The sequence below is a fragment of the Anser anser genome (genome assembly GCF_964211835.1).
Source record: "Anser anser genome assembly, chromosome: 4".
Taxonomy (NCBI): domain Eukaryota; kingdom Metazoa; phylum Chordata; class Aves; order Anseriformes; family Anatidae; genus Anser; species Anser anser.
In genome coordinates, this window is record NC_139724.1 from 11,302,699 (window position 1) to 11,330,406 (window position 27,708).

General features: G+C 38.2%; 1 protein-coding gene across 11 annotated transcripts in view; it reads right to left on the reverse strand.

The window, feature by feature from the left end:
- CCSER1 (coiled-coil serine rich protein 1) overlaps positions 1-27,708 on the reverse strand; it is a 735,828-nt gene that overhangs the window by 480,698 nt on the left and 227,422 nt on the right. For all 11 annotated transcript variants that reach the window (XM_083833058.1, XM_083833062.1, XM_083833061.1 and 8 more), the window contains one exon: positions 16,027-16,147. In XM_083833058.1, coding sequence (XP_083689184.1) covers positions 16,027-16,147 — 121 coding nt within the window. The remainder of the gene's footprint in view (positions 1-16,026; positions 16,148-27,708) is intronic.

The window sequence follows — 27,708 nt, forward strand, 5'->3', positions numbered from 1 at the left end:
GTTAGTTCAGGCTACATGCTTAGCTAGTGCTAGCAAAAATGGTGCATAAATATAAACCTTCTGAGTCTGTTTTGCCCTGTACTTACTTTGCAAAGGTCACTTAGGAAAACAGGTGAAGATGGCAAATCAGGCCAATGCCATACTAATACTAATGGATGCAAGGCTGCTTTTATTTCATCGAAATGAAACTAATCATTCTATGATACATTGACTGCCTACATCACTGGAGTACCTGTAACCCCATCCTTGATGATGGCTAAGCTCAAGTTACTTGCTCCAATTCAAGTGAGAAAAACAAGCTATAAAAACATACTCGTATGTTTTTGTCAAAAGCCAGACCTCGTCTTTTATTATTTTTTTGACATGTTCAAAGAGGTCATCTTTGAAGCAGCTGTCAAGTGAAATAATTAAAAAGGAAAAAAAAAAAAGCTTGATTCCTGTCAATGCTACAAAAGGTATTCTCCTACCAGAGGACATACACTAGGAAAAGCTGCTCGTTCCTCCCAGATCCGTACAAACTCTAGCACAAACAGGCTGAGCAGTGCATGTACTTGCTTTGCTTTCTGGCTACCAGTGACACTACCAGCCTACATGATGTGAAACAGGGCTCAAGCAAGGAAGTATTTCAAACAGGTAATGCTAAGCCCTAAACTTATTTCAGTTCTGTTAGCAATTTGTCTTCAGGGAGCAGCTTTGTTTCAATTCCTATTAAAGGCAATTTCGTGAGCTTTTTAGTACTGCTTCAAACAGGCTCAGGATGGTAAGTAAGGAGGCAGCACATAATTATCATGGCAGCTATACGTTTGGAGCCAAGTGGTGCTTGGTGAGAATCTGAGAAAGATTCATAAAGGGCTACTAGCAGTGATCAGGACAAAACTATCTATAACACAACTTACTACCTTCACAAATCTTCTTTATGGAGAAGAATGTCAAGGTCAGGGGGTATTTGGAAAGCTGAGAACAGGCCACTGAGCTCATTCATACACTTCTTCCTAGCAGTTTTCTATTTTTTCTATTCCTGCACTCCCAATAGCACTTTGAAGTTAGGTTGAGAAATTTAAGGTTATTAAATGATCTAAGCAAACAAAAGTGTGTGAAAGTGAAAAGCAATTGTAATGAGAAGTGTTTTCTTTGCCCAAAATGCAGAATCCAGAACACTTCGGTTAATGATAATGTCGCTGGAAGACACAAAACACCTCCTCACTTTTTAAAGGTGATGTAAAAAAAACAAACTACAACACACAGGTACAGTAAAGATCCCAAGCAATCAGAAATGAGTCTAGAACTCAAGACTTTTCTATCAGTCATGATTAAACACATATACAGGGAGAGTCAGGCCTAACTGACATAATGATGCAGAAACACTTTCCACAACAACACAGAATCCTTCCTTTCTCTCATATACAACTGTAACAAAATGCTTATGTCAATATCATGAGAAATATTACATACAATACAAAAGAGTTAAGGCTTTTAAATATATCTTTAATGACACTTAGTACGTATTTCTCAACTTATTGTACTCTTACTTCAGTAAGAAAAACAAACATGCTATACGGTACTTTCACACTGAAAGGTGACCATTTTCAACCCACAAGCAAGCACAGTAGATGACATTTAGAACAGTTAATGTAACTGCTGGCTTGTAGTTCAATGTCAACACATTCCAATATCTACACTTTGAAAGATAAATGCAAAAACAACACATTATTGTTTAGCACATATTTAAATAATGGTTGATAATACATCTTCTGGGCATTTTCTTTTAGAAGACATCAAAGAACCTTCTCCTTTTAAAATTCAACGCTGTTATCATGAAAGTAAGTGTGCTAATTGGCTTCAGCTAGTTTCTCACTCTCACGGACCAAATTTCAGATGTTTCCAACTCTTGCAGATTGTACTAGTTTCAGTACAGATCTCAACATTATTGATGATCAAATTTTTCAAGCAAACCTTTCCCCATAGAACACACAAAATCTTTGATTTAGATCAACTATAAAAGACACTTTAAATACTTTGATTTAATATTTTCTCTACTGCAAACTTGATGCTATAAGTACCCTCCCTTTTTTTAATACCAAAATTAATGTACAGATGATAATGTGAAGAACCAAAAAGATAATAGAAATAACAGAAAATAAAAATAATAATAAATAATAGGCTAACAGTAACACCTAGTTTAGCAATATTATTAAGCATGATATGCATAATGTGGCTGTGCAATCTATGTTGAAAAAACTTGAGCTTCAGTGAAATGCAAAACTGATGATTTTTCCCTTTTTCTTCCTCCTCCAAATAATACATTATTTCCAAGTTAAGTGAATAAAGTCAAAAGTACGCCAAAGAAAATATGAAACTATAGTACAGATGCCTTAAACTGGACTACATTTATGAGATAGGATTAGATCTTTTGTAAATGGACAATAGCTTCAGAAATAAAATAACGTAACCCTGTTCCTTTTTCATTCACTAATCCTTCGCAAAGTGCTTTTTGCTGCACAACTCAAAATCTCTAACTCCAACAACCAGTGGCAAAAGAATGGGGGGAAGCGGGAAGATGGAACAAAAAACACTGCCATATTGTAGCTAGATATTTGAAAGCTTTTGGTTCAAACATTTCATATTATTTAATCTTTTCCTTGGAAACCTTTCATAGCTCCTTTGACTAAGAACATAATTTCTCTTGTATACACACAGTGGTTTGCAATGCTGAAAAACCTTTAACTGTTCCTATAGTAACCAAAACCATTCTATGTATTTAATTGTTGCTTTTTCAGGTATGATCTATTATACTAGCTGGAGTCAGTGTGTTCTGTTGACATCTAAATTATGGATTCCCTGAAGTTTATCAGCCATTCATTACAAATGTAAGTTTGTTTTCAATAATTTGGAATTTAAAGTATTTAGTATATTTTTTTATGTACTATCAGGTTAAAAAATAAGCCATCAAAAAGTATATAGATAGTACAAAGTTGGAAGCATTAAATATAGCTTTGAACAGGTGAATTTTAGTGTTTTTTTTTTTATTAAAAAAAAAAGAGAATAAACAAGCATCAGTAGAGCCAATATCAAAAGTCCCTATGTGAAAGGGCATATGACTCTTTTCTGAGACTTTCTGAACTATGGCTAAGCTTTGTAATTCATTCTTGCAATGGACTTGTACTGAATTCCAAGTTCTCTAAATGTATTTCTCTTTTAAGGTGATAAAGGAAAAATGAAATCTTAAAAAAAAATACAAAATCTCTGTGAGGATAAATTAAGAATGATGATTTGCCTTCTTAATCTTTCTTAAAATAATCTGCTGCATTTCAGCACTGTATTTACTCTCTGGATTTTAGTGGTGGTATACAATTTTAAAATGCAACAGAGTTAAAGGATAGGGAACTTGAAAACCATTACAAATAGTATTTATTACTACACATCACAGTTTCATCACTCCAATTCCATCTGATATTAATATAAAATATATTAAACATATTATTTTTATGTATATTTTCTCCTATAATGCCGACACAGAATTTAAAAAGTAAACTGGTAATCTGCTTCTGTTGTGCTTTCTCCCTGACCCATAAATGATGTTTTCAAGCTTCTCCATTAGTTATCCCTAACAGACCGTACTGTTCCTTGAACAAGAAACAGAGGTGGCTTTTATTTAGCTATGGAGAATATAGCTCATTTTAGAGTTCTGTAATACATTTTTCTCTATTGATAATTATCAACTCTGACAATGTTCATCTCGGCCTTACCTCCCAAAATGTTTAGGTAGACTATTTTTTTCCAGTCAAAAATATTAATCCCTCTTTTATATTGAGATCCAGGTAAGGTTTAGAAAAATAAAGTTATAAAATTAGATTAAAATAAGATTACAAAATTAAGGCTCAAAGTACAGCCTCATTAATAGGGTCACCTAAGAAACCCTACTGCAGAACAAAGTAACTTGGCATTACTGTTCTACTTTTTCTTCTGGCAAAAAGGGCAGGTTTCTCCTGTTTTGGCTTTATACTGCGAGCACGACACTTTTAGATTGATGAAATCAGAATTACATGACATATTACTGAAAATACAGGAATGCCTTTTGTTCTTGGTTCTCACACTCTTCATTCCTGGTGGTTTTGTAGCTCTGAGTTGAGGTCTCTGCCCCTAGAACTGCCAGGAGAGATGACTCCTTTTCAATTCAGTATTTTCCAAAGCAGTAAGCTTGACACATACTAAAACTGTATACAAAGATGGCATATTATATAAAAGGACACAATAAAAAGCTGGAGGAGCAGGTCACTACAACAGAGTTAAATAACATTAAAATACTTTCAGGTAAACACCCTATAAGCTTCCTGTATAAACAAATAAGTAGTTTTACCAACACTGCAGGTAATAAGCATGAATGATTAACACATGGGAAAGTTCACCTGAAAACTACCTCTCTTCTTTTTCCCCTGCCTGTCCTTCCCTTGATTTTTACCTCAATAGCTCACTCCCTGTAATCTCTTTTATCTGTATTTCTTTCATCCTCCTCATCTTGCTCATCCCAGGAATCCTCCTGGGATCTGGGGGATTTGCTGAACATATGAAACAGCCAATCTTGGAGTTAAAAAATGGAGAGAACCACAGGTTAACTTGCAACCTATGTCATACTTTGATGAATGTGTTTCCAAAAACCCCACCTCTTCTGTCTAACCTATTTATGCTTCTTTTTAGTCAGCTGTCTTAATTTGTACAGGTCAAAACATGGAGCTCTGTGAGACCTACAAAGGTCTGTAAATTATTTAGCCCCACTGCATTAATGCAATACCTGACATGACAGCTAGAACAAGTGCAAATAAATATTTACATCTTGCTAATACTTGTAAATATAATTAACTAAGCAGTTCAACACAGAACGAAGTAGTTCTGGCATAAGCACTGGCCTCTTTTTCTTTCCCTGCTTCTGTCTCTTTTTTAGACATTTATCAAAGTTGTACACAAACAGATGTTCTGGGCTGCTGCGATGGAATCTCTAAATCTGGATTATTAATAGGTAGATATATTTCCAATACATGCTGTTACATATTTAATCAATGTTGTAGCAGCAGCAAACAGTTTTAATTTGTAACAAAACTAGATACTACTCCATTGTGTAGCAATAAAGAGAAGATTAAAGTACCAAAAGCAAAGCAAGTTGCAGTTGTCCTTTGAGTAAAATCCTACAATATCCACAAAGAACTCGTAAATGGACCAGGTGCAGGAAACACATGAAATACTTACGGGTGTGATATGGGAAAAGAAAAGAGAAAAACTTTCCCTCACAAACTTCAGTGAGGTGTTCCACAGTGGCTACTGCAGCTACTGCTGATAAAAGGAAGCCTGGGCAAGAAACCTCCTCATATAACCCAGCTGAATCCTGGTCCCAGAGCACACAAGGAAGAACTCACACTTGTACTCATTTCATATCTGTATGGATAACTTTCGCAGCATTCAACTAACATAAATTAACTGTTGCTTGCTACAATATTTTGTTTTTACAACTTTATTTCAATATAGTTTCAAATTTCTGTCTCAAACAATCCAAGTACACTAACACTGCTTGTGTTCTAATATGTTAAAGCAGTAGCCTCTCACTTTTATCTCTTCTGCTTCTTTCATCCTCATTTCCCAGCCATCCACCTCTGCTATTAGTAAATGCATAGAGGTAAATCACAATGTACTCAATTCTCAATGTAAAATAGAGGTTTACATAAAACAGGGTCACTAAAATCCCTGCTCCCAGAAATATTCTTAAGTACATTGAAAATGTAAATACAGGAATAAGAGGGATATTGTCTCCATATATTCCTTACCTCCAGGAAAAATAAATAAGAACAAAAGAGGCAAACCGAGGAGCTGGAGTTAAAGGTAAGGAGATTCTTAAAATTATTTCCACACTTTCTCTAATAACTCTTTTTACTCTGCAAAACGGAACAAATCTTGCTCTTTAGAAATACTAGTATTGAGATTATGCACACTTCTGCAGCACCTCTTCCCACTTAGTTTTGTGAAATAAAAAGTGAAATCCCATTGATGGTATGCTAAATGTACTATGCGGGTATGCACACTTCTCATGTAATTTTTGTATAATTCATTCCCTGTACAGCATTTATATATTTTTAAGCAGTATGCTCATTGAATTGAGTTTACTCCAGCAGTAGTCCTATTTAAGTCATGATAAGATGACTCTCATTAGGAAAATATGTGCTAACAAAGACGACTGCCACTGTAAGGATGATGCTTTTAGGAATGCTCTACAAAATACGTGGTTTAGAAAACCTCTCAATAAAACCAGTAACATCACCATCACAAGGCTATCGTTTTTCATTGATCACATTGAAAAAAACGCCTGATAATATTTTCAATGGAAGTATACAACGAGCTATAAAACTAAAAGCATAGTCCAATAGCTATACCATACAATCAGAACTGTAGATCTACCTAGTTTTTCCCTAACATTTATCCTCTTTTCCCAATGTCTTCCAGTAAGAATAAGAAGTTACCAAAATACGCTGTTCTTTGTTATGCTTCAGAGATATTATTAAATTACTGTGAAAGTGAAACAAATACATCTCTGACACACAATCTGTTTTTTTCCTTGTTTTAATCTACAATGCATTTGTCTAACCAAATTAAGTACTTTGCAGTCTTAGCATTACATGTGCAAACATATTTCCTTCATATTTGTTTTCCATTTTATGATACTTTAATTGTTCACAAGTAATAACATAGTTGATTAATTTTTACATTTGAGCTGCAATTATGCTTTGAAATCTAATTTGTAAGAACTGGGGTTGTACTTTAATACAAGCAGCACAGGCTTCTAAATTACAAAACAAATTATCCTCTTGGTCCCTTCTCCCCTGCTATCACCCACCACCACCTCACACTCTTCAGCATTTACAGAACATTACCTCAAAGTGATGTTTCTGCTGCAAAGAACTATGGGCCCAAAACTACCTTAGATTTCTAGCAAGATTATAAAGCTCACACAATCACCAGCTGTGGCTCAAAAATGACTTTAATTACAGCTTTGCAACAGCAGATTCTTTTACACACCAGAAAGTACAATTCTGTTTCTGGAGTGCTTCTCTAACACCATGTACTTCCAGTTAATTTTGTGCAAACTTGAGTCAAAGAAGTCAAGTTCAACAAACGCTTTTGCCCAAATTTTAAAGCAATATAACCTCGGTAGAATCTTGTATATTTCAGACATACTAGCGTATAAGAAAAGGGAAAGCATGGGCACAGCTGGCACAACTTGAGACCATTCCCTCTAGTCCTATGTCTAGTTACCTAGGAGAGGCTGACCCCCAGCTCCCCACACCTTCCTTTCAGGTAGCTGTAGAGAGCAATGAGGTCTCCCCTGAGCCTCCTCTTCTCCAGACTAAACAACCCCAGCTCCCTCAGCTGCTCCTCACAGGACTTGTGCTCCAGGCCCTTCACCAGCTTCGTAGCCCTTCTCTGGACACGCTCCAGGGCCTCGATGTCCTTCTTGTAGTGAGGGGCCCAAAGCTGAACACAGTGCTCGAGGTACAGCCTCACCAGAGCAGAGTACAGGGGGGCGATCACCTCCCTGGTCCTGCTGGCTGTACTATTTGTGATACCTGCCAAGATGCTGTTGGTCTTCTTGGCTACCTGGGCACACTGCTGGCTCATATTCAGGTGAGCATCATTCAGCACCCCCAGATCCTTTTCCTCTGCACAGCTTTTGTCGTAACCAAAGTGCAGGCCCTTGCACTTAGCCATGGTGAACCTCATCCCATTGGCCTCTGCCCATCAACCCAACCTGTCCAGGTCCCTATGCAGGGCCTTCCTACCCTCCGGCAGATCAACACTTCCCCTCAGCTTGCTGTCTTCTGCAAACTTACTGAGGTGCACTCAATTCCCTCATCCAAATCATCAGAAGATATCACTAACACCCTTTGGACCCAGCCATCCAGCCAGTTTTTAACCAAGCAAAGAGCGTACCTGTCATAGCCATGAACTGCCAGCTTCTCTAGGAGAATACTGTGGGAGACCGTGTCAAAGATGTTGCTGAAGTCTAGGCAGACTACATCAACAGCCTTTCCCTCATCCACCAGGCTGGTCATTCAGTCTTAGAAGGAGATGAGGTTGGTCAGGCAGGACTTGCCTTTCATGAGCCCACGCTGATTGAGCCTGATCTCCAGGTTGTCCCACACATGCTGCATGGTTGCATTCAACACAAGCTGTTCCATCACCTTTCCTGGCACCAAGGTCAGACTGAGAGGCCTTTAGTTCCCTGGGTCCTCCTTAGGACCCTTCTTGCAGATGAGCATCCCATTAGCAAATCTCCAGTCATCTGGGACCTCTCCAGGTGATCATGACCACTGATAGATGATAGAAAGTGGCTCGGCAATCACATCCACCAGCTCCCTCAGCACCCTCAGGTGGATCCCATCTGGCCCCATGGACTTGTGACAGTCCAGGTGAAGCAGCAGGTCTCTAACTGTTTCCACCTGAACTGTGGGGGGATTTCTTCTGCTCCCTGTCCCAGACTTCCAGGTCAGGAGGCTGAGCACCCCGAGGATAGGCAGTCTGACTAATAAAGACAGATGCAAATAAGGCATTAAGAACCTCAGCCTCACGTCAGTAACACTTTAAAGTATACACTTTAAATACTCTCTAAGTACAGACACACGTTGCTCAGAGATGTTGATCTCCTTGGAGATCTTTAAAAGCCATTTGAACGTGGTCCTGGGCCACCTTTTCTAGGCAGCCCTGCTTGAGCAGGGGGTTGGACCAGATGACCTCCAGAGGTAAATACTTATCTGAATTGATTTTCAGTTGATGTTTTCTACGAGTAGTTGGTTGCTATGACTGAGAAGGACCATGAAAACTACTGATGCACCCACTCTATAACCAGATACAAAGCTTCTGCTATATTTGCTTTGCCATACAATTTTATTTCATTTGCACAACCATTAGTTATTTCATAATTGTACAAAATCCTTCTCATTTTGGCAGTGGCAGGACACATAGAAAACAGTAGAAGTTTCAGAATTTGATATGTTATCATTTTTTTTATTTGAAGAAAGCAAAAAGAGGTTACCTATGTGAGCAGCCTAGTGAAAACAAAATGTCATGTAGGAGTTTTAGCTAGCTGGGGTTATGGAATAGCAGACAATAGAAGAAATGTAAATATTGTTTTGTTTTGTTTTCTATTTTCTGAAATGTTTCCCATTTCAGAAATGAGTTATTTTGCTCTACTCATGTACTCATTTTCCCAAAATGTGGAAAAAGCAATAGAAGATATACAGTGAGTCCACAGAACTGTTGTGGCCACGGGTTATGTTTTGTTTTCCCTCTGTTTTATTGCAGAGGGATAGAGAATCAGAATAATTAAAAATGAGTTTTTAATCAAACATAACAGTTTAAAAGTGCCTTTTAAACAAAGAGTTAATTTGTTGTTTTTTACCCTGATCATGTTTTTATTATTTATTAATCCCTTCCGTAGTGAATATAGCCAGTTATATATTTTTAGTATGCTTTTCTCACCAGTATAAAAATTGAAGATTCAAAGATCTAGCAGAAAATATTTTCCAAGATATATTTGTTTTTTCAAAAAAAAAAAAATATTTCACTAAGCAAAACTTTATCAAAGGAAAAAAATACCCATTACTATGAAAAATGCAGTTCATCCCCTATTTCTTAACTACGATATATAAAAATGTTCTGAAGAATATCTAACATTCAAAACCCATGTGTTCACTAGGGTCCTAGAGTAAATCAAAGATTCTACCTTACTTCAGCTGTTACCTTCCTAGACACTCTGCAGGTGGCCTGTCATACAATTGAGGGACAGGCAGCACTTGTGGCTATTTTCCACAGATTTAAGAAGGAAACAGCACTGAAATTTCCCATCTTGTGAGACGTTAATGTATTTGAGCCATCCTTACATCTGTAAGAAGAACTGCACACCCACCAGCAAAGAACTGTAAACCAGGTGGGCTGCAGAGTCTTGTGAGGAGCACATGTGGCAGGGAGGAGGAGTGATGGCTGAGCTCCTCAGGAGTGCTGGGAGTAGATGCAGTGTGAAAAAGCAGAGGAAGCAGCCCATGCAGGAGATGCGTAGGAGCTGGAAACATGAGGAGATCCTCATGCACACACTCCTAACCCCTGAGGAGACATGTTCTGGCCTTAGACCTTTGGACACAGGCCTTGCTGGTTCCCCAGGAAGGACCTCCTTCCACCTCATGTGTGTGAATCAGTTCTGGGAATGTATTTGGCCCTTGCAGAAATATCAGCAATTCCTACCAATTCAGGAAGTAATTTTGATGATGCATTTGACTATCGGTGGCACATGCATATTGTACTACAAACTCTTTCCACAATTTTGAAGTACTTGTTCTGAAGAAATTTATATAAATCCAACCTCCCCTACCTCTTACATATCACTAAAATGCTATGCTGGGTAGTATACTCTAGTTCAGCTGATGTGTCTTTTGCTGCTTCTCAACTGAGTTGGAACCACAGCTTGAAAACCAATATATTTCCAGAGCAACAAGAGTCGTCCATATACTATTAGTATTATGCAAGGAATGACGCTTGCTTTCAGAGTGCATCATCACAATTATCCAGGGAACTGAAATAGTTCAATCATCTTTTATCTGATTGTCCAAATGAGTCTGAAAAGCATTCATTTTTCACATTATCAAAACATGCCTTCTTGAACGGAGTGTCATACCAGATACAAATCTTGCAGTGGGGTATCACAGCCTGACAGCAGAAGACCGCTGTTCATGTCACCACTTAGGACCAGGGGAAAGCACAGAGGTAAAACAACACTGACACTTTGAGGGGAAAAAAATTCTTCACACGGACTTGTCTAAATTAAAAAAAAAAAAAAAGAAAGAAAGAAAACTTGCAAGTGAAAGAAGTGAACAGTAGCATAGAAACAGTTTCTTTCCAACTCCTTTTGAAAGGAATTAGGCAAGGCTACAAGAGTCAGAAAGGATCACCAGCATCTTCAAAAGAAACAATGACATTTTTGCAACTTGAAGATTGTAGAGGGGAATAAAAAAAACAACTCCTAAGTTTAGTAAGCAAATACAGGATAGACATGGACCAAAACCTTCTGAGATGCCAAACTAAATACCTGTACTAAACAGTGCAGTACGATACAGCAGTAAAGCTACAGTCCTCTACCTTACATATCAGTAAGCACCCAACTAGTCGCTGTGACTACCAGGAGCCTACTCCTGGGATTTGAAATTGAACTCATACATAAGAATCGTGCTCAGGTAAGCAAAGTTGCAAGGTACAAATTAAACAGCTTTCAAACAGGTAATGTTAGAAAGCCTCACTACATAGGCCCATTCATGTATTTATCAGAAGAAAAATTTGACTTGATTATTAAGAGTTTAAAAAACGGCTAAAGGAGCTGTAGTATTTACCAGGCATCTACAACCTAAGGTAATCTCCCCTAAAGTTCCGGAATTATTTCTGATATGGCAAACAGTTGGCACGTTGCTATGGCTGCTTCATAACAACAGGGTCTGTAGCTCTAAAAACAATTTAACAGAAATATCATCTTCAAAGAAAAATCAAAATCAGAAATGTGACAAAGATGAAGCAGAAATGCGCTTTATGCAGCTTTAAATTATCCAGCTCTGATGGTCACGTGTTGTCATTGCTATTCTGGACTCCACTGCCATCACATCCAAAATATCAATTTTAAAAGCACATTAAATAAAGTACATAATCACCCACTTAACAAAAATGAAAAATTAAGCACCTGAAATTTCACTGTACTTTTTTCAAGCGCTAGTAACACGTGAATGGTTTTCTCAGCGTTTAGATATAAACAGCCTGCAGCAGCAAAACATTGTCTGCTCAGAGACACATAAGTCTAAGCAACTTCTTTTTTCCCACACTGTCTCTTGTAGTGTGAACTTTCAGTTGACAATTTGATCACAGAAGTTGAAGCTTAAGTGGTTTTAAAGCGTAACTTTCAGTTCCCTAGCCTTGCTTTCTTTCCCATGCTTGTAAGAACTTGAAATGGAAGAGATAATTCCTTTTGTCATTGTTCTGCCTCAGCAGTTGATTTATTTATATTTGAATTCAGATGGGAAGGACTAAAATTAAGACTATATAAACAGAATGAACTGTTCAAATTGTTTCTAGCATCTGCGCAACTTCAAGAGGAACTGACTGATTTGCCACAAAAGCAACATCAAGAGGCCTTGATAACTTGAACTGTTGACAGCATGGGTTTTCTAAGTCTTGTATTTCTACAAAACACAATAAAATTAATGCAATATCCCAGACAAAGTGGAGGCCACAAAGGACACAGTAAGGTACAGCTCACATTGTTTGGTTTTAATCCTGACCCCACACTGACATTCAGACTATACATTTCTTACAAGTCACAGTCTGCTGTGGAGTGGCAGGACAAAAGCTAAAAAGCAGGGCTCTTGCTACTGCTAGCAAAACAAAAGTATACTTTGCTGAGTGCAGACAATTTCTTGTCACTTTGACATCACAAAGGATGTCACTTCCAAGCTGCTCGAGATATGACATTTCCTTGGCCAGAGCCTTCTCCACTTATTTTGCATCTACATTCTTATAGAGGTGGGGATTTTGCCCACAGTGCACGATCCCCTAGCTATCACTAAAAAAGGGCTTCCTGATTAAATATTTTGCAATTTGAAGAAAAATACAGGGGAAAAAAATGACCTTTAATCCTCCGATCCTGATAATATCTATTCACTGACACTTCAAAGAATCATTAAATTTTGCTGCTACCATTTCTGGCATACTTTGCTGCTTACAGTAAAATTACATTAAGCAAATACGGTGCATTATTTAAAGCCACAAACCAACTTCTTTCTAAGATAAAACATCATTAGTCAAATATCATACAATTCACACTAAAGGCATTTTTCCTTCACCCACGCATCACGGTTTCTTGTGTCCTGAAGGTCTTACATATAGTTCCACGGGGGTTTACAGCATAATTGTATTTAGTAATTAGTAACTGTTTATTATCTTATTATCATTAGTATGTACTTTGCGTGTCTCGGATTGCTTTCTTATGTAGTTCTAAACATACTCTGTCCAAGGCCCTAAACTAAGCAACTTTTTCTTTACAGGAATTATTCCTAGAGAGTAGACCACTGCTCACCCCCCTGTGATACTCAGTTTTGAGACACGCAAGTCAAAACAACTGAGGTTCACAAAGGTAAGCATAAAAATCAAAGCATTCATGTTATTTTCAGTTTCATAACATTCATGTTATTTTCAGTATTCAGTTATTTTCAGAATTGAAGGTGTGTCAAAGGCTTTTCCTTGCTTGATATTTATAGTGCGTAAAAACAGATGGCACTGGGGTATATAGAGACAGGAGCTGGGATCTCTTTTGCTTCAGTTGAAACTGGGTATGGGGAGAAGGATCTCCATGTAGGAAGCACAGAGTGAAAAAAGAAGTGAATGTGATGCTGATGCTTCACAATGCTTGAGATGTCCTTGAAGCAGCCTGCTTTCATCCCCTTATAATTACTTTGAAAGTTTACAGACAGTTTACAGAATTCCTGTTCTAACAACATGCAACAGTTTTCCAGAAAGATGTTCTGGTTTCATTTCCATTATATTTGTAAGAAATGTTGGTTTAAAGATACTAATACAGTGATGTTGTTTCATGTGAAAAAGTTCAAATGTGTGTAATCTGTCTAAGCAAAAACTTCTTTCTTTTTGAAAGAATGACAGAGCTACAAGTCATATTTTAAGACGTGCAAATTGGAAGAGCAGCAGAGGCCAGAGCATATTTCTGAGAGCACTGCATGCATAAGAGAAATATGATTTCAGTCTAAGTACTTAAAGGATATCACTAGTCAGGTTGTAAAGCAAAAAAATAATAATTAACAACAACAACAAATAGAAAACAGGTTAATATACTTACTAATATCAATAAGGCAAAGGGAAAAACTATGTAAGAGGTGGCATTATAAAACTTTCAAGTACATGTTAGACACATACAAGACCTTACTTTGAATTTATAAGGAATTAAGACATGCTGAAATTGCTGATAGTGGAAGAAAAAAGGAAATCAAACAACACTGAAGGCTTACTTTTTAATGGAGGGAAGGCAAAAATGGACCCTGGATTTCAGTGTAGTATTTTCTGGTCTATTCCTTTCCCAATCCCTTAGTATTTAGAAAGCCATGATTGAAACATCAAATCAAACAGATGCTACCAGTATTTTGAATATCAATTCACTGTAATAATACCAAGACGACAGACAATGTACTACATTAAGTTTTTAAATAAAGGTAGACTAGGAAGAAATGGTTTTCTGACCAGACTGGAAAAGAGGCCACTGTCAAATACAGACTAAAGCCATAGATCTGTACCCAGGGTACAGATTCACATGGGGAAAACAGACTTTACACTTCCTATTATCAGAACTAATAACAAATGAGATAGTGCATACATATTTTAATCTGGCTCAAAGTATTTGTACCTAGGTTTCAGGTCTAATATATAATTCACTGTTGGTTTTTGTTTGTTTGTTTTTGTTTGCTTGTTTTTTGTGGCGGTGTGATGAGTATCCAGCTGGGCAGCCAAACTCCACCACAACTGCTCTCTTACTCCCCCTCCTCAAAAGGGGGGGGGGGGGGGAAGAAAGTATGCTGGAAAGAAAAATAAAAGGCTCACAGACTGAGATAATGATAATTTAATTAAAGGGGAAAGGAAGAGGGGAAAAAACAAGTAAAGGCCGCACAGAAGCAGAGAAAGAGAAAAAAATATATATTCTCTACTTCCCATCAATAAGCAGTGTTCAGCCACGTCCTGAGAAGCAGGGCCTTGATATGCATAGCAGTTGTTTGGAAGGACAGGTGTCTTCATAATGAGAGCTCTCCCTCCTCTCCCCCCTTCCCACCCTTTATTGCTGAGTGTGACATCATATGGTATGGAACATCCCTTTGGTCGGGTTAGGTCAGCTGCCCTGGTGATGTCCCCTCTCCACTTCTTGCCCACTCCCACCCTGCTGGGTCTTGGCGGGGGGGCTGGGGGGGGGCCTTTGGAGGGTGCTGAGCCAGCACTGCTCAGCAATAGACAAAGTACTGGTATGATAGCAATGCTGTTCTAGCGACAAGTGCAGAGTACAGCACCGTAAAGGCTGCTTCAGGGAAACAACTCCATCCCAGCCAGACCCAGTACAGGCAGGGGTAAGTGTGTGTTTCATTTTCTTACAGTAATAGGTGTGCAAGATAGTACTTCACAGAAATAAACCGACAGACAATTTCAAAGCTAAACTTGCTTATACCCAGAGAAGCTGAGAACAAAGCATGAATTGTAAGGATCAATAATGACCTCATATTATCCATTTTCATACTTTTAATTACCTTCTACAATTTAAAAATGCATGGACCCCAACTTCATGTTGTGATTACTGTTATGTTTTCTTTTCATTCTCCAAGGACTCAGTTGTTAAGGAACAACCATCCTGTCTGATATCGCAAGACAAGTGTTAATACACATGCTTTGGCTATGATTCTCATCTAATGCAAGATATCAAATTACACTCTATTTAAGTTAATAGATTTTCTTTGGAAGACTACCATCCCACTTTTGAAGATGCCATCATATGTTATAACACAGCAATAAAAATAGTCACTGAAAAATACTGAAATATCTCAAATGAGCAGAGCATTTCAAAATTATGTTCTTTCTAAAAAGCAACTGCTGACTAAAAACATTGTGCAAGAATGAAAGAACTATTTAAATAAAAGGAATCGCTCTATTAAGCCTGTTAAAAAGTCAATTTCTCAGAGTATAAATGCCCATTCTCTCTGTATACCTCATTACCAAAAGCCTTGGAAAAAAAAAAAAAGGCTAATGAGCAAAAGAAACAGCTTAGCCTCAGGCCAAGTTCTGCTTTTGGAAATGCAGATGTAACCCCTTGTGAAACAGAAAGGAGGTGTATATGCATATCCACAAGAATGAATCCGGCCTGATGTTTACACTGTATTTGTAAAAAATCATGTTATTTGAATAACTCACTGTTTAGACACATCAGGCATTATTGTCCGTTCTTTTTTGCTTGTATCCACTGTCGTCTCTACAGGGGTAAGTACTACAGCAGCACATGAGACTATTGACTGGTATGAGTCTTCCCGGCAAACTGCAAAGATAAAAATCTCAGTGTTAATATCAGTGTATATTTTAAATGTTTAAAGAAATATATATATATATATATTATAATCAAGTCATATTGTGATAAAGACAAATGGAAATGATTCTCCAGACTTCAATGTGGTCATCTGAAAACTTCGTTGTTTCCTGAACTGTTTGCTTGACACTTTTATTTGCCATGGGTTGATATGTCCATCATCATTCTAAGTTTCACCTAGCACAAGATATGATGTCACTCTGCTCTATCTCGTTGGCTGGCTGAGTCCTTAAAAGGACCAGTATATCCTAGCATCATATGTTGCACTTCTTTTTTTCTTCACAAATCAAAAACCAGAGTGGAAATTAAGGAGGATTTTCAAATAAACCTCCCACCTTTAAAAATTTTAGACTTTGTAATAAACTATTTTTGAGAAACTCTGGTGATTTTTTTGTCTTCAACCATTACATCCCACACTTTAATCCAAAAAGGCCAAATCCAAATGGTCTAGGAGTAATATATGATATTTTGATTCATGTGTTTTTCCATTAATACAAATTGCTTATGCATTATTGTGCTGGTTGATATGACTCATGATATTTAGAGCTAGAAGAATGATTATGTATTTCAGCTGAACATCTTGCTCAATTAGCACTGATGAATGAATACCAGAAGTACCTGACCTCCAAACGGATAGCTGTATTTTTTAAGTTATACATATTCTAAAATCTCAATTGCAAGTGTCACTAGTAATTTAGCACTTCGGCAGTCACCATTCATTGCTACTTGTTTTGAAGGTATACAGTTTCAGCACAGCTAAGGTATACCTTTATGAGCCCAAACCACACACTTATATTATATATTTATGGTACTGCTATATGTCATATGTAAGTTAGAGGAAACATGGTGATTCATCTTTTAAGAAGAAAAGTCACATGGTATTCTATATGTTTAACATACGGAATTGTTTTATAGGGTGTCCATGTGCACATACACAGCCAATAACATACATGGTCACAAATTCTCAAGGATTCAAAGCCAGAAAGAACCTATTTTACAACTACATACATTCGTGTAAGGTTGTGATAGCTGGGGATATTGAATGGTGACATCAGTGGACAACTTGTTTCTGATGACATTCTAACCTTCTGTCCTCCACAATCATATGCTTCCTCAGACAACATACCTTTTGCAAAACTTATACTTACAAGAAAAGTAAAACTGCAGTAAAACTTCATTTATATTGCCTTGACTGGATGCCAATCCAGAACAACTAATCATGGCATTTTACCCTGAGTTTTATTCAAATTACATTCAGCATGAATTCAGTGTGCATCAAGATATACTGCATGCCCAAAACGTACCCTGGAGCAGCACCTGGTGCTTTAAGGCAGGTAGGGAGTAGATTTTTAAGATCAGGGCAGACCATGCTTGGATATTTGCACAAAGGTCTGAAATGTCCCAAGGGCTTCTAGTTTTCAGAGCAATTCTGAGCCATTTAGCAAACAGCACAAACATCCTGAGTATGGTCTGATTCCAGGAAGAAAATCTTTTTGTGGAGTGCATGTAATTATATTTAATACATTTTATGCTCTCCAGGACTGTTTATGCCTATATTATTAATGTGCATGTTACCCATAGATAGATGCATTAGATGACCAGTAGTGAAACATTACCTTCTTTGTTTTGGAACCAGTGTTACTAACAACATAGTTGTTATCACAAACATCCATCTCCTAAACACGGTCATACCCACAACTTGCTCTACTGCCTACAGATACACAAGTGGAATATTCATTACAGGTTCCTACATACAAAATGAAGGAGGGAAATAATGTAAAATACACTGAACTAGAGAGACAAAATAAGAAGAAAACCATTTTCTTATCATTTTTTAATCCTACTATGTTGATACTAACTACCAAGTGATTTTTATCATACTATGTTGCCTCACTCCAGTTGCAGGGAATGATGAGGGGAGAAAAAGAGCCAACAGATCAATTATCTGGCTCTGAGCCTGTGGTGGTTTTACTCAGGTGGGCAGCTGAGTTGCACCATGGCCGCTCTCTCACTCCCTCTCCTCAAAGAGGAATGGGGAGAAAATACAATGCAAAGGGTTGAGATAAGGATGGGGAGATTGTTCAACAATTATCGTGACAGGCAAAACAGACTCCGAGTAGAAAGATAGTAAGATTTATTGTCTATTACTAACAAGCTAGAGAAACAAAGGAAAGAAACCAAAACCACCTTCCCCCACCCACCCTCTTCCACCTCTTCACCCCCGAGCAGCGCAGGGGAACGGGGGAATGGGGGTTGTGGTCAATCTACAGCGCTTTGTCTCCACTACTCCTTCACGGTCACTCTCTGCCCCTGCTCTGTGGGGTCCCTCCCACGGGATGCCGTCCTTCCTGATCTGAGCCTGTGGGGGCTTCCCACAGGCAGCAGCTCTTCAAGAACTGCTCCAGATATGGGTCCATAACACAGGCTCCATCCCTCAGGAGCAAACTGCTCCAACCTGGGTCCCCCACAGGCAGCAGCTCCCTGCCAGGTCACCTGCTCCTGCGTGGTCTCCTCTGCACGGGCTACAGGTCCAGCCCGGAATCTGCTCCGGCAGGGGTCTTCCACAGCCCGCAGCCTCTGTCGGTGCAGGTCCACCTGCTCCACCGCAGTCTCCTCCACGGGCTGCAGCGTGGAACCCCGCTCCATCGTGGTACTCCATGGGCTGCAGGGGGACAGCCTGCTTCACCGTGGTCCTCACCACAGGCCGCAGGGGACTTCTGCTCCGGCACCTGGAGCACCTCTCCCCGTTTCTTCGCTGACCTTGGCGCCTGCAAGGCTGTTCCTCACTCCTCTCACTCTCCCAGCTGCTGTGAGGCAGCATTTTTTCCCCTTTCTTAAATCTGCTCTTACAGAGGTGCAAACAACATCCCTTATTGGCTCAGCTCTGGTCAGCAGTGGGGCCCTTACCAAACATGGGGCAGCTTCTAGATCCTTCTCACAGAAGCCACCCCTATGGCCCCCTGCTACCAAAACCTTGCCACATAAACCCACTACAGAGCCTCATGTCACTGGCAGAAATTTGGATTTTTTTAATTGTGGGTCATTTTATATGACACTAGGCCTGCTGGCAACAGACAGGCTTCACCTATCTCAAAAGGCCTTTAAACTAGAAAAAGACATAAAAGGTCTTTAAGACCTAAAAGGTCTTTAAACTAGATTTGAAGGTGGAAAGGGATAAAACCAGGCTTGCTAGAGATAAGCCTGGGGGCAGTATGCCAGTGGTTGTAGAATGCTGGGCTAGCAATGTCCCTCAGCCTGACCCAGTCCCTGTAGAGAGAGGGGATGGAGAGCCAGGCAACAGCAAAGGCACAGGGGATATTGAGGGGCTAGAAAACACATAAGTGCCTGAGGAAGGTCACAAAGGAATTAGGGCTTCTCCTCCAAAAAAGGTGACAGGATTGCTAGCCCAACTGAAGTGCATCTACACCAATGCATGCAGCAGGAGGAGCTGAAAGACACTGCACAGCAGGAGGGCTAAAACATATTTGCCATCACAGAAATGTGGTGGGATGACTCACTTGACTGGAGTGCTGCAATGGATGTCTACAAACTCTTCAGAAGGGATAGGCTAGGAAGGAGAGGTGGTGGGGTAGTTCTATATGTTAAGGAGTGTTTTGATTGTCTAGAGCTTAATACAGGTGACAACGTGTTTGAGCATTTATAGAAAAGAAAGAGGGGGAAGGCCAACAAAGCAGATGTCACGGTGAGACTCGTATTGAGAAACCAACCAGGATGAAGAGGAAGATGAAATATTCTATATCCAAGCTGGTGAAGGGTCTGGAGAACTCCTCATATGAGGAGAAGTTGAGGGAACTGAGGTTATTTAGCCTAGAGAAAAGGAGACTCAGGGGAGACCTTATCATTACATTCTCTACAACTGCATCAAAGGAGGTTGTAGCAAGGTGGGTGTCAGTCTCTTCTCCCATTTGGACTTGATGATCTTAGAGGTCTTTTCCAACATAAATGATTCTGTGATTCTGTACAACCAGCAGGCAATGTATTAGCAAGGTGCAATTTGCTAGGCACCAAGTAATGTACAAAGTAGTATCTTCTACTTACAATCAGTGACTAAATATGTTCAAATAAGGACATTTATATCTATTTAACTCTTGATTTATAGTCGAAGAAATGTAAAAACATAGCTTTGTCAAAGGGTGGTATTGAAATTCAGGACCTGCATTTTAACCTGAAATGCTGGTAAAAAGGGGGAGTAAAGGATGAAGCAAATGTAATTATTTTTCTTTAGAAGAAGAGTTGTGATACCACTTAACTATCTAGTCATTAATTTAGAACTTGCAAAAGGCCTAGTGACTATGAAAGCATCACAGAGTAGGACCATCCACTGTCCATCAAAGCAGTTAACAAAGAAAGATAAAACAGAAAAACACAAGTAACAAAGATGACACCATTAGTCTCCTACCCTTTATAGAAATTTCATGAATGAATAAAATTCTGAAATTGCTTTTGTTTAGTAATTAATGCTACATAGGGATTGTATAATCCCCTAATTTACAGCTGAAGAAAAACCCAGGTCATCTGGTGATCCATGTTCATGGAATTAATTATCTTCTCATTCTAAACAGATATATACTTTGGTATGGCTTTTGAAAACCACTGAGATTCCTCTCTTTTATCTCAAGACTCTGTGCACACAGTTATAAGTCATTATGGGAATAGTATAATTAACTAAAATGTCATGAAATAGTGACAGTATTTAATTTTTATCTACTGGAGTGCATTCTCTTATTATCTGTTCATAATGTTCATTAAAATAATGACAATGTGCTTGAATGCAGACTAACTCATTTTTAACACTGATAGGGATGGGCACAGTTTTACTTAAGGAAACCATTTCCATGTGTCACTTCAAACTTCTCTTAAGTGTAGCTTCTTTCCTACCAGTTCATTTTTGTATGTACCGATGGGCTACAGTATCCCCCAAAAAGACAATTAGCTATTTCTACATATTCTCTCTTCATTAATCTGAATCTCTTAGCTTCCCCAAATACTACAAACTTCAGAATATCAACCCAATACACTAATGGATTACCCTTTCTAATCATAAATACTCTCAAGCGTCCAACTGGTACTTCAACAACCAGACAGAGCTTTAGCCATGCCACATAAATTGTTAAGAAAAACAGAGAAAAGTAAAATTTTTAATTATCAGAGTCAGTATTTTAAACTAACAATGTAAACAGCTGCCCCAGTCTACTACATTATTCCTGAAGTGAGTGTGAAAGTTAATTCTCTTCCTCTAGCACTGCAGGTAATGGACAAAAAAGAAAATGGGTACTTTTAACGTGGGAATGGTATAGTTGTGTAGCTGGTTACTGCATCTTTTAATTTGTATTTTCTAATCATTACTTTTTCATCATTTTCAATAGTATTGATGATGCTTAAATTTGACTGTTTTTTACTGAGGATTTTTCCAGGTAATTTTAATTGTATTCTTGGGTATTGAGTAGGAAGTTTCCAGAATTCCTGTTTATAGTCATTCATCTTGTTCTCTTATTTTCCCTAACTCTTTGCTGTATGAAACCAAGCAGTTTTCTTCAGTCTGTGAATAAAAACTATACCCTTTGCCTATAGTATGTAGTAAGTGAAGTGAGACATGCTTAATCAAATCACAAATATTAAATTAATACAAGTGCCTCTGCATTTATAGAACATTTCCAAAGCACTTTATGTTCTATGTGCATGTTCTGTGTACTCTATAGCATATCTGTCAGCGTTCAGCACCTTACTTTTCAGTTACTACGAAAGATACTAAAGTGGTAATAAAAATGGCCTCCTGAGGCTGAACTACTGCTACATTTGTATATATCACCCTAAAACCAAAGCCCAGCTTCCTGGTTCACACTGGGCAATAGTTTGCTCCACAGATGATGGAAAGAAAAAAATTATACAATGTGCATACATCTGCCAGGAAGAGACTGGAAAATTTAAGTTATCATTTATTTATAACTGACAATGGCTTCATTGGAGAAAAGTTGGCGATGCATTCATTACCTCTAGCTTGACCAGCTTATTATGAAACCTCAATTTTACTTTACTCAATTTTCAGGGGAGGAAAAATAACTACTGTTTTGTTTGCAAACGATTTCTACAATAAAGTAGCAACCTCAGATTCACAGAATCAAAAAATGGTTGAGTTTGGAAGGGACCTCTGGAAGTCATCTGGCCTTCTCTAGGCTGAACAATCCCATTCTTCTCATAGGAGAAATATTCCAATCCCTTCATCATCTTAGTAGACATTTACTAGGCTCTGTTTAGTATTTCCATGACTCTCTTGTGCTGAGGAGCCCAGAACTGGTCCCAGCACTCCAGGTGTGGCCTCACACACCTGCAACTCCTAGTGCAGTCCAGAATACCATTGGCCTTCTTTGCCACAAGGGGACATTGCTGGCTCTTAGTCAAATTGGTGTCCACCAGGACCTCCAGGGCCTTCTCTGAAAAGACACCTTCCAGCTGATTGGCCTCTAGCATGCACTGGTGCCTTCTTTTTTTTTTTCCATAACTCCCCAGGGTTGATCCTTCCCAGGTGCATGATTCTGCACTTCCCCTTGTTGAACTTCATAAGATTCCTCTCAGCCCGTTTCTCCAGCCTGTCCAGGTCCCTCTGGATGGCAGCAACACCCTCTGGCTTATCACCACTCTCTCCCAGTTGAGTGTCATCTGCACATTTGTTGAAGGTACATGCTGCCCCATCACCCAGCACATTAATGAAGACGTTAAACAGGACTGGACCCAGTTTTGACCCCCCCGGTACCCTGCTAGATACTGGCCTCCAACGAGACCTTCTGACACTGATCACCACCCTCTGGGACTGGCCAGTTCTCTGTCCACCTCACTGCTCTTCCAGCCCATACATCAACAGCTTCCCTCTAAGAGAGAGCACTAAAAACCTTACTGAAGTCAAGGTACACAATTTCCACTACTCCAATAAAGAAAAATTCTCCACATATCTGCTGCATTTTTACAATGGCACATAAACTTTAATTATATATTTTAGGCAGGGGTTAATTATCACATTTTTGGCTGCATACCTCTGAAACTGGAAAAAATGGTACAAGAAATCAGCATGAAGACAGTCAGATAACTTCATACTATCTGGAGCAATTCCTTTAACTTTAATAAACTAATAATAAGTAACTCAGAATGTGTCATACGGTGAACATCTGCTGAAAAAAAATAGGTAATTCACATGCAAGTGAGATGGTATTTTCTAGTACCACTGCATCTCCTTTATTCACAATTCAACTATTACAAGAACCAGACAATAATTATAGTGAAATAATACAACCGGGGAACATCTTTACTACGTAGTATCTTTAAGTAACATATTTCCCTTAAAGAAATAAAAGGTACATGTTGACTCTAAGTCTTATAAGACAACTCTACAGAAAAAGAAAAAAAAAAAGTTTTAGCTTCATATAATACTGTTATAAGAAATCAGTACTGCTTTCAACAGTTACATAATTCCTCCCTGGATTCTTCAATTTATACTTCAACAACGCACTCAGTTTGTTTTCTTCCATTGCCAAATGTTTTTAAAGTCCCTCTTCTATTAATCACTAGGATTGTTTGCTTGGACTGATCCTAGCTGGTTTAAGCAGTTCCAGAACATCATTTACTATCAAAATATTTTATTTTTTCATCTGGAGAAGAAAACCAAACTTTTTTTCCTTGATTGTTTCTTTCAAGAACAATGAGAATGACTACTTCAAAGCAGTTTTCTTCTACTTTCCTTCTACTTTTGACCAACCAGTGAAAAATAATTAATTCCCCAAAAAGTAGCCTTCAACAGCTACTAAATATAATATATATCTCTTGAGAATAAAAACATATTAAGGTCTAGGGGTTTCATTTCCAGCAACTATTCAAACACTAATTAATTGTCCTTTTTTTTTTTTCCTAAAGAGAGTAGAGAGAAAATCTGGCTATTAATACTGACTATGAAAAATAAGTCTCCCTTCTCCCTTGACACAAGATATAAGAGAATGTTTGATGAAATTAACAGTAAGTACTACCTGTTTAGAGAAGACAGAAGGGAAATGTTTATATGCAGTGTGCAATGAAGCATAAGGCATTCATGATGCAGGACTTTAAAAAACCTCTAAAGTATTTCTGGATTTAAGAGCTAGACACTTATTCTGACAATTCAAGTATTTACACTTGCAACTATAAAGTTTAGAATAATCATCTGTCATCGTTCAAGAGACAGAGCAGGTCTGGAAACAACTTCTATTTTATAGAAAGAAAACGTCTGCTTTGGTAAGACACCAAGCAACCTGCCAGGAGCAGGTACATACAAGGCGGTACATACATTCCCCTGAAATGTAAATTACAGATTCCAGTGTAAGAGACAGGGGACTGAAACATAGTGGAGCAACATCTGTACCCAAAGTATCTAATTGCACATTCCTTTTAACCACCAAAAGCCAGAAAATATGTTCTAATTACTATAGAGCACCAACTCCCAGTGCAGGCATTTGCATTTTGGCATACTGTTTCTTTAGCTTAGCTTTGCCATGATGAGGCTCAGGAAATGAGCTGAGGTGCTCTGAACAAAGGGTAAAGAAGAGCTGCAAGACCCCACCCATGTGTAGGTTCTTCAGATAGAGCAAATATGGGAGGACAAAGAATCACAATATACTTCTTCCAGGTTTTGCTAAAAACTGAACAAAAACAAACAAACAAACAAGCCAACAACCAAATAAAAAGGAAAGAGAGTGGCTACTATAAATTTCCTCAGCAACTTCGTCCACTCATATTCTCAGTCCATTCAGTGGGCTCAAAGAAAGAACCACTATTCAGGCCTGTTTCTTTGCCATCTCCAAACAACACCTGCATTAAACATTTCAACAAAACCATGCATATGATTTCATTTTCATACCACTCATATGTTTCTTACCCTCAGAAACACAACAAAATATTTTAATTCTTTAGTTTTTAACCTTTAAGCTTTTAACCTTTAAGCTTTTCAGTCTACTTAAAGCAACACAAAAGGTCAAGGTACTTTGTGTGAAAGCCATTTTTGCCCAAAAGCCTCATATATATATATAAAATAATAATTAAAATAATAATAATTAAAAAAAAAGCCTAATTTTGGTGCTTCTTGATTCTGGATTTGATGATGGCATTTGGGAAATGAAACTAAATGGATCTCTATTTTGTTATTAGTTCAACACTTATTCTAGTGCCTCTTGTCCCTTAGAAACAGCTGTGTTTCAAAATATTGGCCAGATGAATACTTAAGAGAATGAGACTATATGTTCACAGTCCCCAATGGGCTTACTGTAATAATTCTGCAATAAAACCACAGGCCCAATTCTTAAATACAGTGCAGTCACAATAAGAAATTTTGTAACAGAGACAATTGCAGGGCCATTACAGGCAAATGAATTACATTCTACCAGGTTCCTATGTTTCCTTGCTCTTTTGTGGTATTCACAAAGGCTGCATACATCTCTCTGCTTTGTGCTATCTATACTGGCACCCAGTTGCGAAGGTTACATAGCACAGCATTAATCAGAAGCCAGGGAATTCTTCTAATACACTACAGCAGTGCTCTAGTGATTATCTGCACCCTTGAATTTGTAGCCTATGTTTGTTTATTGTTACAAGCCACTCTAATAATAGGGTAATAGCCATATTTGATATTTGTGCCTTCTGACTCATTCTCTGTGCATAAGAAATTAAACTATAAGAAGCAGCTAATACTGCTTCTGTTGATGCTAATGCTTAGAATGCTTCTTTTACTGTCAATACTTTGTGGAAGGCCATGCCCATGGTCACCTAAGGACCTTGCTGAAATGGTAAGTGACGGGAACAGTGACTGATATAATAATCACCTACATAACGATGACACTGATGGCCAACTTCCCATATAGTCCCTGTTAAGCACATTGCATTGACAGAATGATTGTAGTCTGGTCTCTCTCTTAAGAAGGAAAGTGCAGCACCTTCACTCCTATTCAGTCTTCTCAAGCATCCTCCTGGAGCTTACAATGACTTGCAGACTTGCTTAACCAGAGGGATTCTGTCTGTATTTACTAAATCCTCCTGGATGTTACGAATTTGTTCCATTACTTCTGCACTTGCACAATTTTTACCAACCACAACGTCCTGTACAGTTCCAAAGCTGAACTATAGGTTACATGAAGAAACATTTCTAAAAGTCCATTTTAAACTTGCCACCAACTAGCTACCTTTGACTTCCTCGATGTTAGTATTGGAGGAGACAATGCATAGCTCCTCCCTTCACTTTCCATTCATGATTTCAAACACTTCTTTTGGATGCTTTACTAGTCCTCCCTTTTACAGGCTGCAGAATCCGAGTCTGCTCCCATATAAAATCTGTTCTATATGCCTGACCACCTTGTTACCCTCTCTGCAAACAACACTCTTTGTGGCAAACCCTGCCATGATGGATCACTGTAGCAGCACTGGGAGAAACCCTAATGGTATTCACAGGAAATAAAGTAGACTAGTTTTTCAACTGTGGCTACTCCATACCTAAAACATTTAAAGTAGACCTATTTATGCTTGAGGCTGCTTCTAAAACATTCCTTTATTCAAAGTGAACTACTTAAAGCTAATATTGTTCCACACATCCTACACAGGAATTGAAAAAACAATCTTCAAAGTATAAAATAAAAACATATTCTATTTTCAGTAGGTTGTTATTGCTTCTCAGTATCAAAAAGCAGTGTTTTAGTGCAACACTAGGAGGTTTAAAACAGCAACTAATTTTCATTAGCTTTTGGCAACACATTATCAGTTAGAATGATGTCACATGCTTATATTTTTAGCACTGCAGTATATGACTTTTTGTGACATGGACATGAATAAAAAGCATGTGCATAAGTGAGCAAAAGGTTGCGATGAAACACTAATGATCTGAGCCCCAACAATAATGTCTAATTCTGCCAAATTGCAGGAAGTTTCGTAATTGAAAGGTATGAATATCCATTAAAAAAAAAAAGTAGGGGCTTAGTCATTCAGTCTAGGAGGTACGGTAATAATCAAGATGTGGTCCAAATAAGTGCATTGGTTTATTTATGGACAGACTTTGAAGATAACTGGTTAAATACGTTTTCTGTAGAGAACAGTAAAGCCTTTGTAAAATGTATATGTATAGGTAGATATATGTTCATTTTAACACTATGCCTTTAAGAGGCTATTATGCTAAACTTAGAAAAAATACAGGAATGCAAGTTAGTGGGAACTTGAATAAATGAGAATACAACAATAACTAAAAACTGTAATTTCCTAAAAGCTATCTTACTGAGTCATTCTAAATGAATAATATATATATATATATATATATGTGGCAATAGTTGGCAATGAATCACTTTTCCTGATAATAATAATATCAAAGATTAAAGAAATGAACCCAGGATCCAACATGCTGGAGTTACCAAACATAATGAATATGTGCCTGCCCACTGTGCTGCTCTAAGTGACTACGGACAGGTTTAGGGGGCAAAAAATATTCACCCAGACCT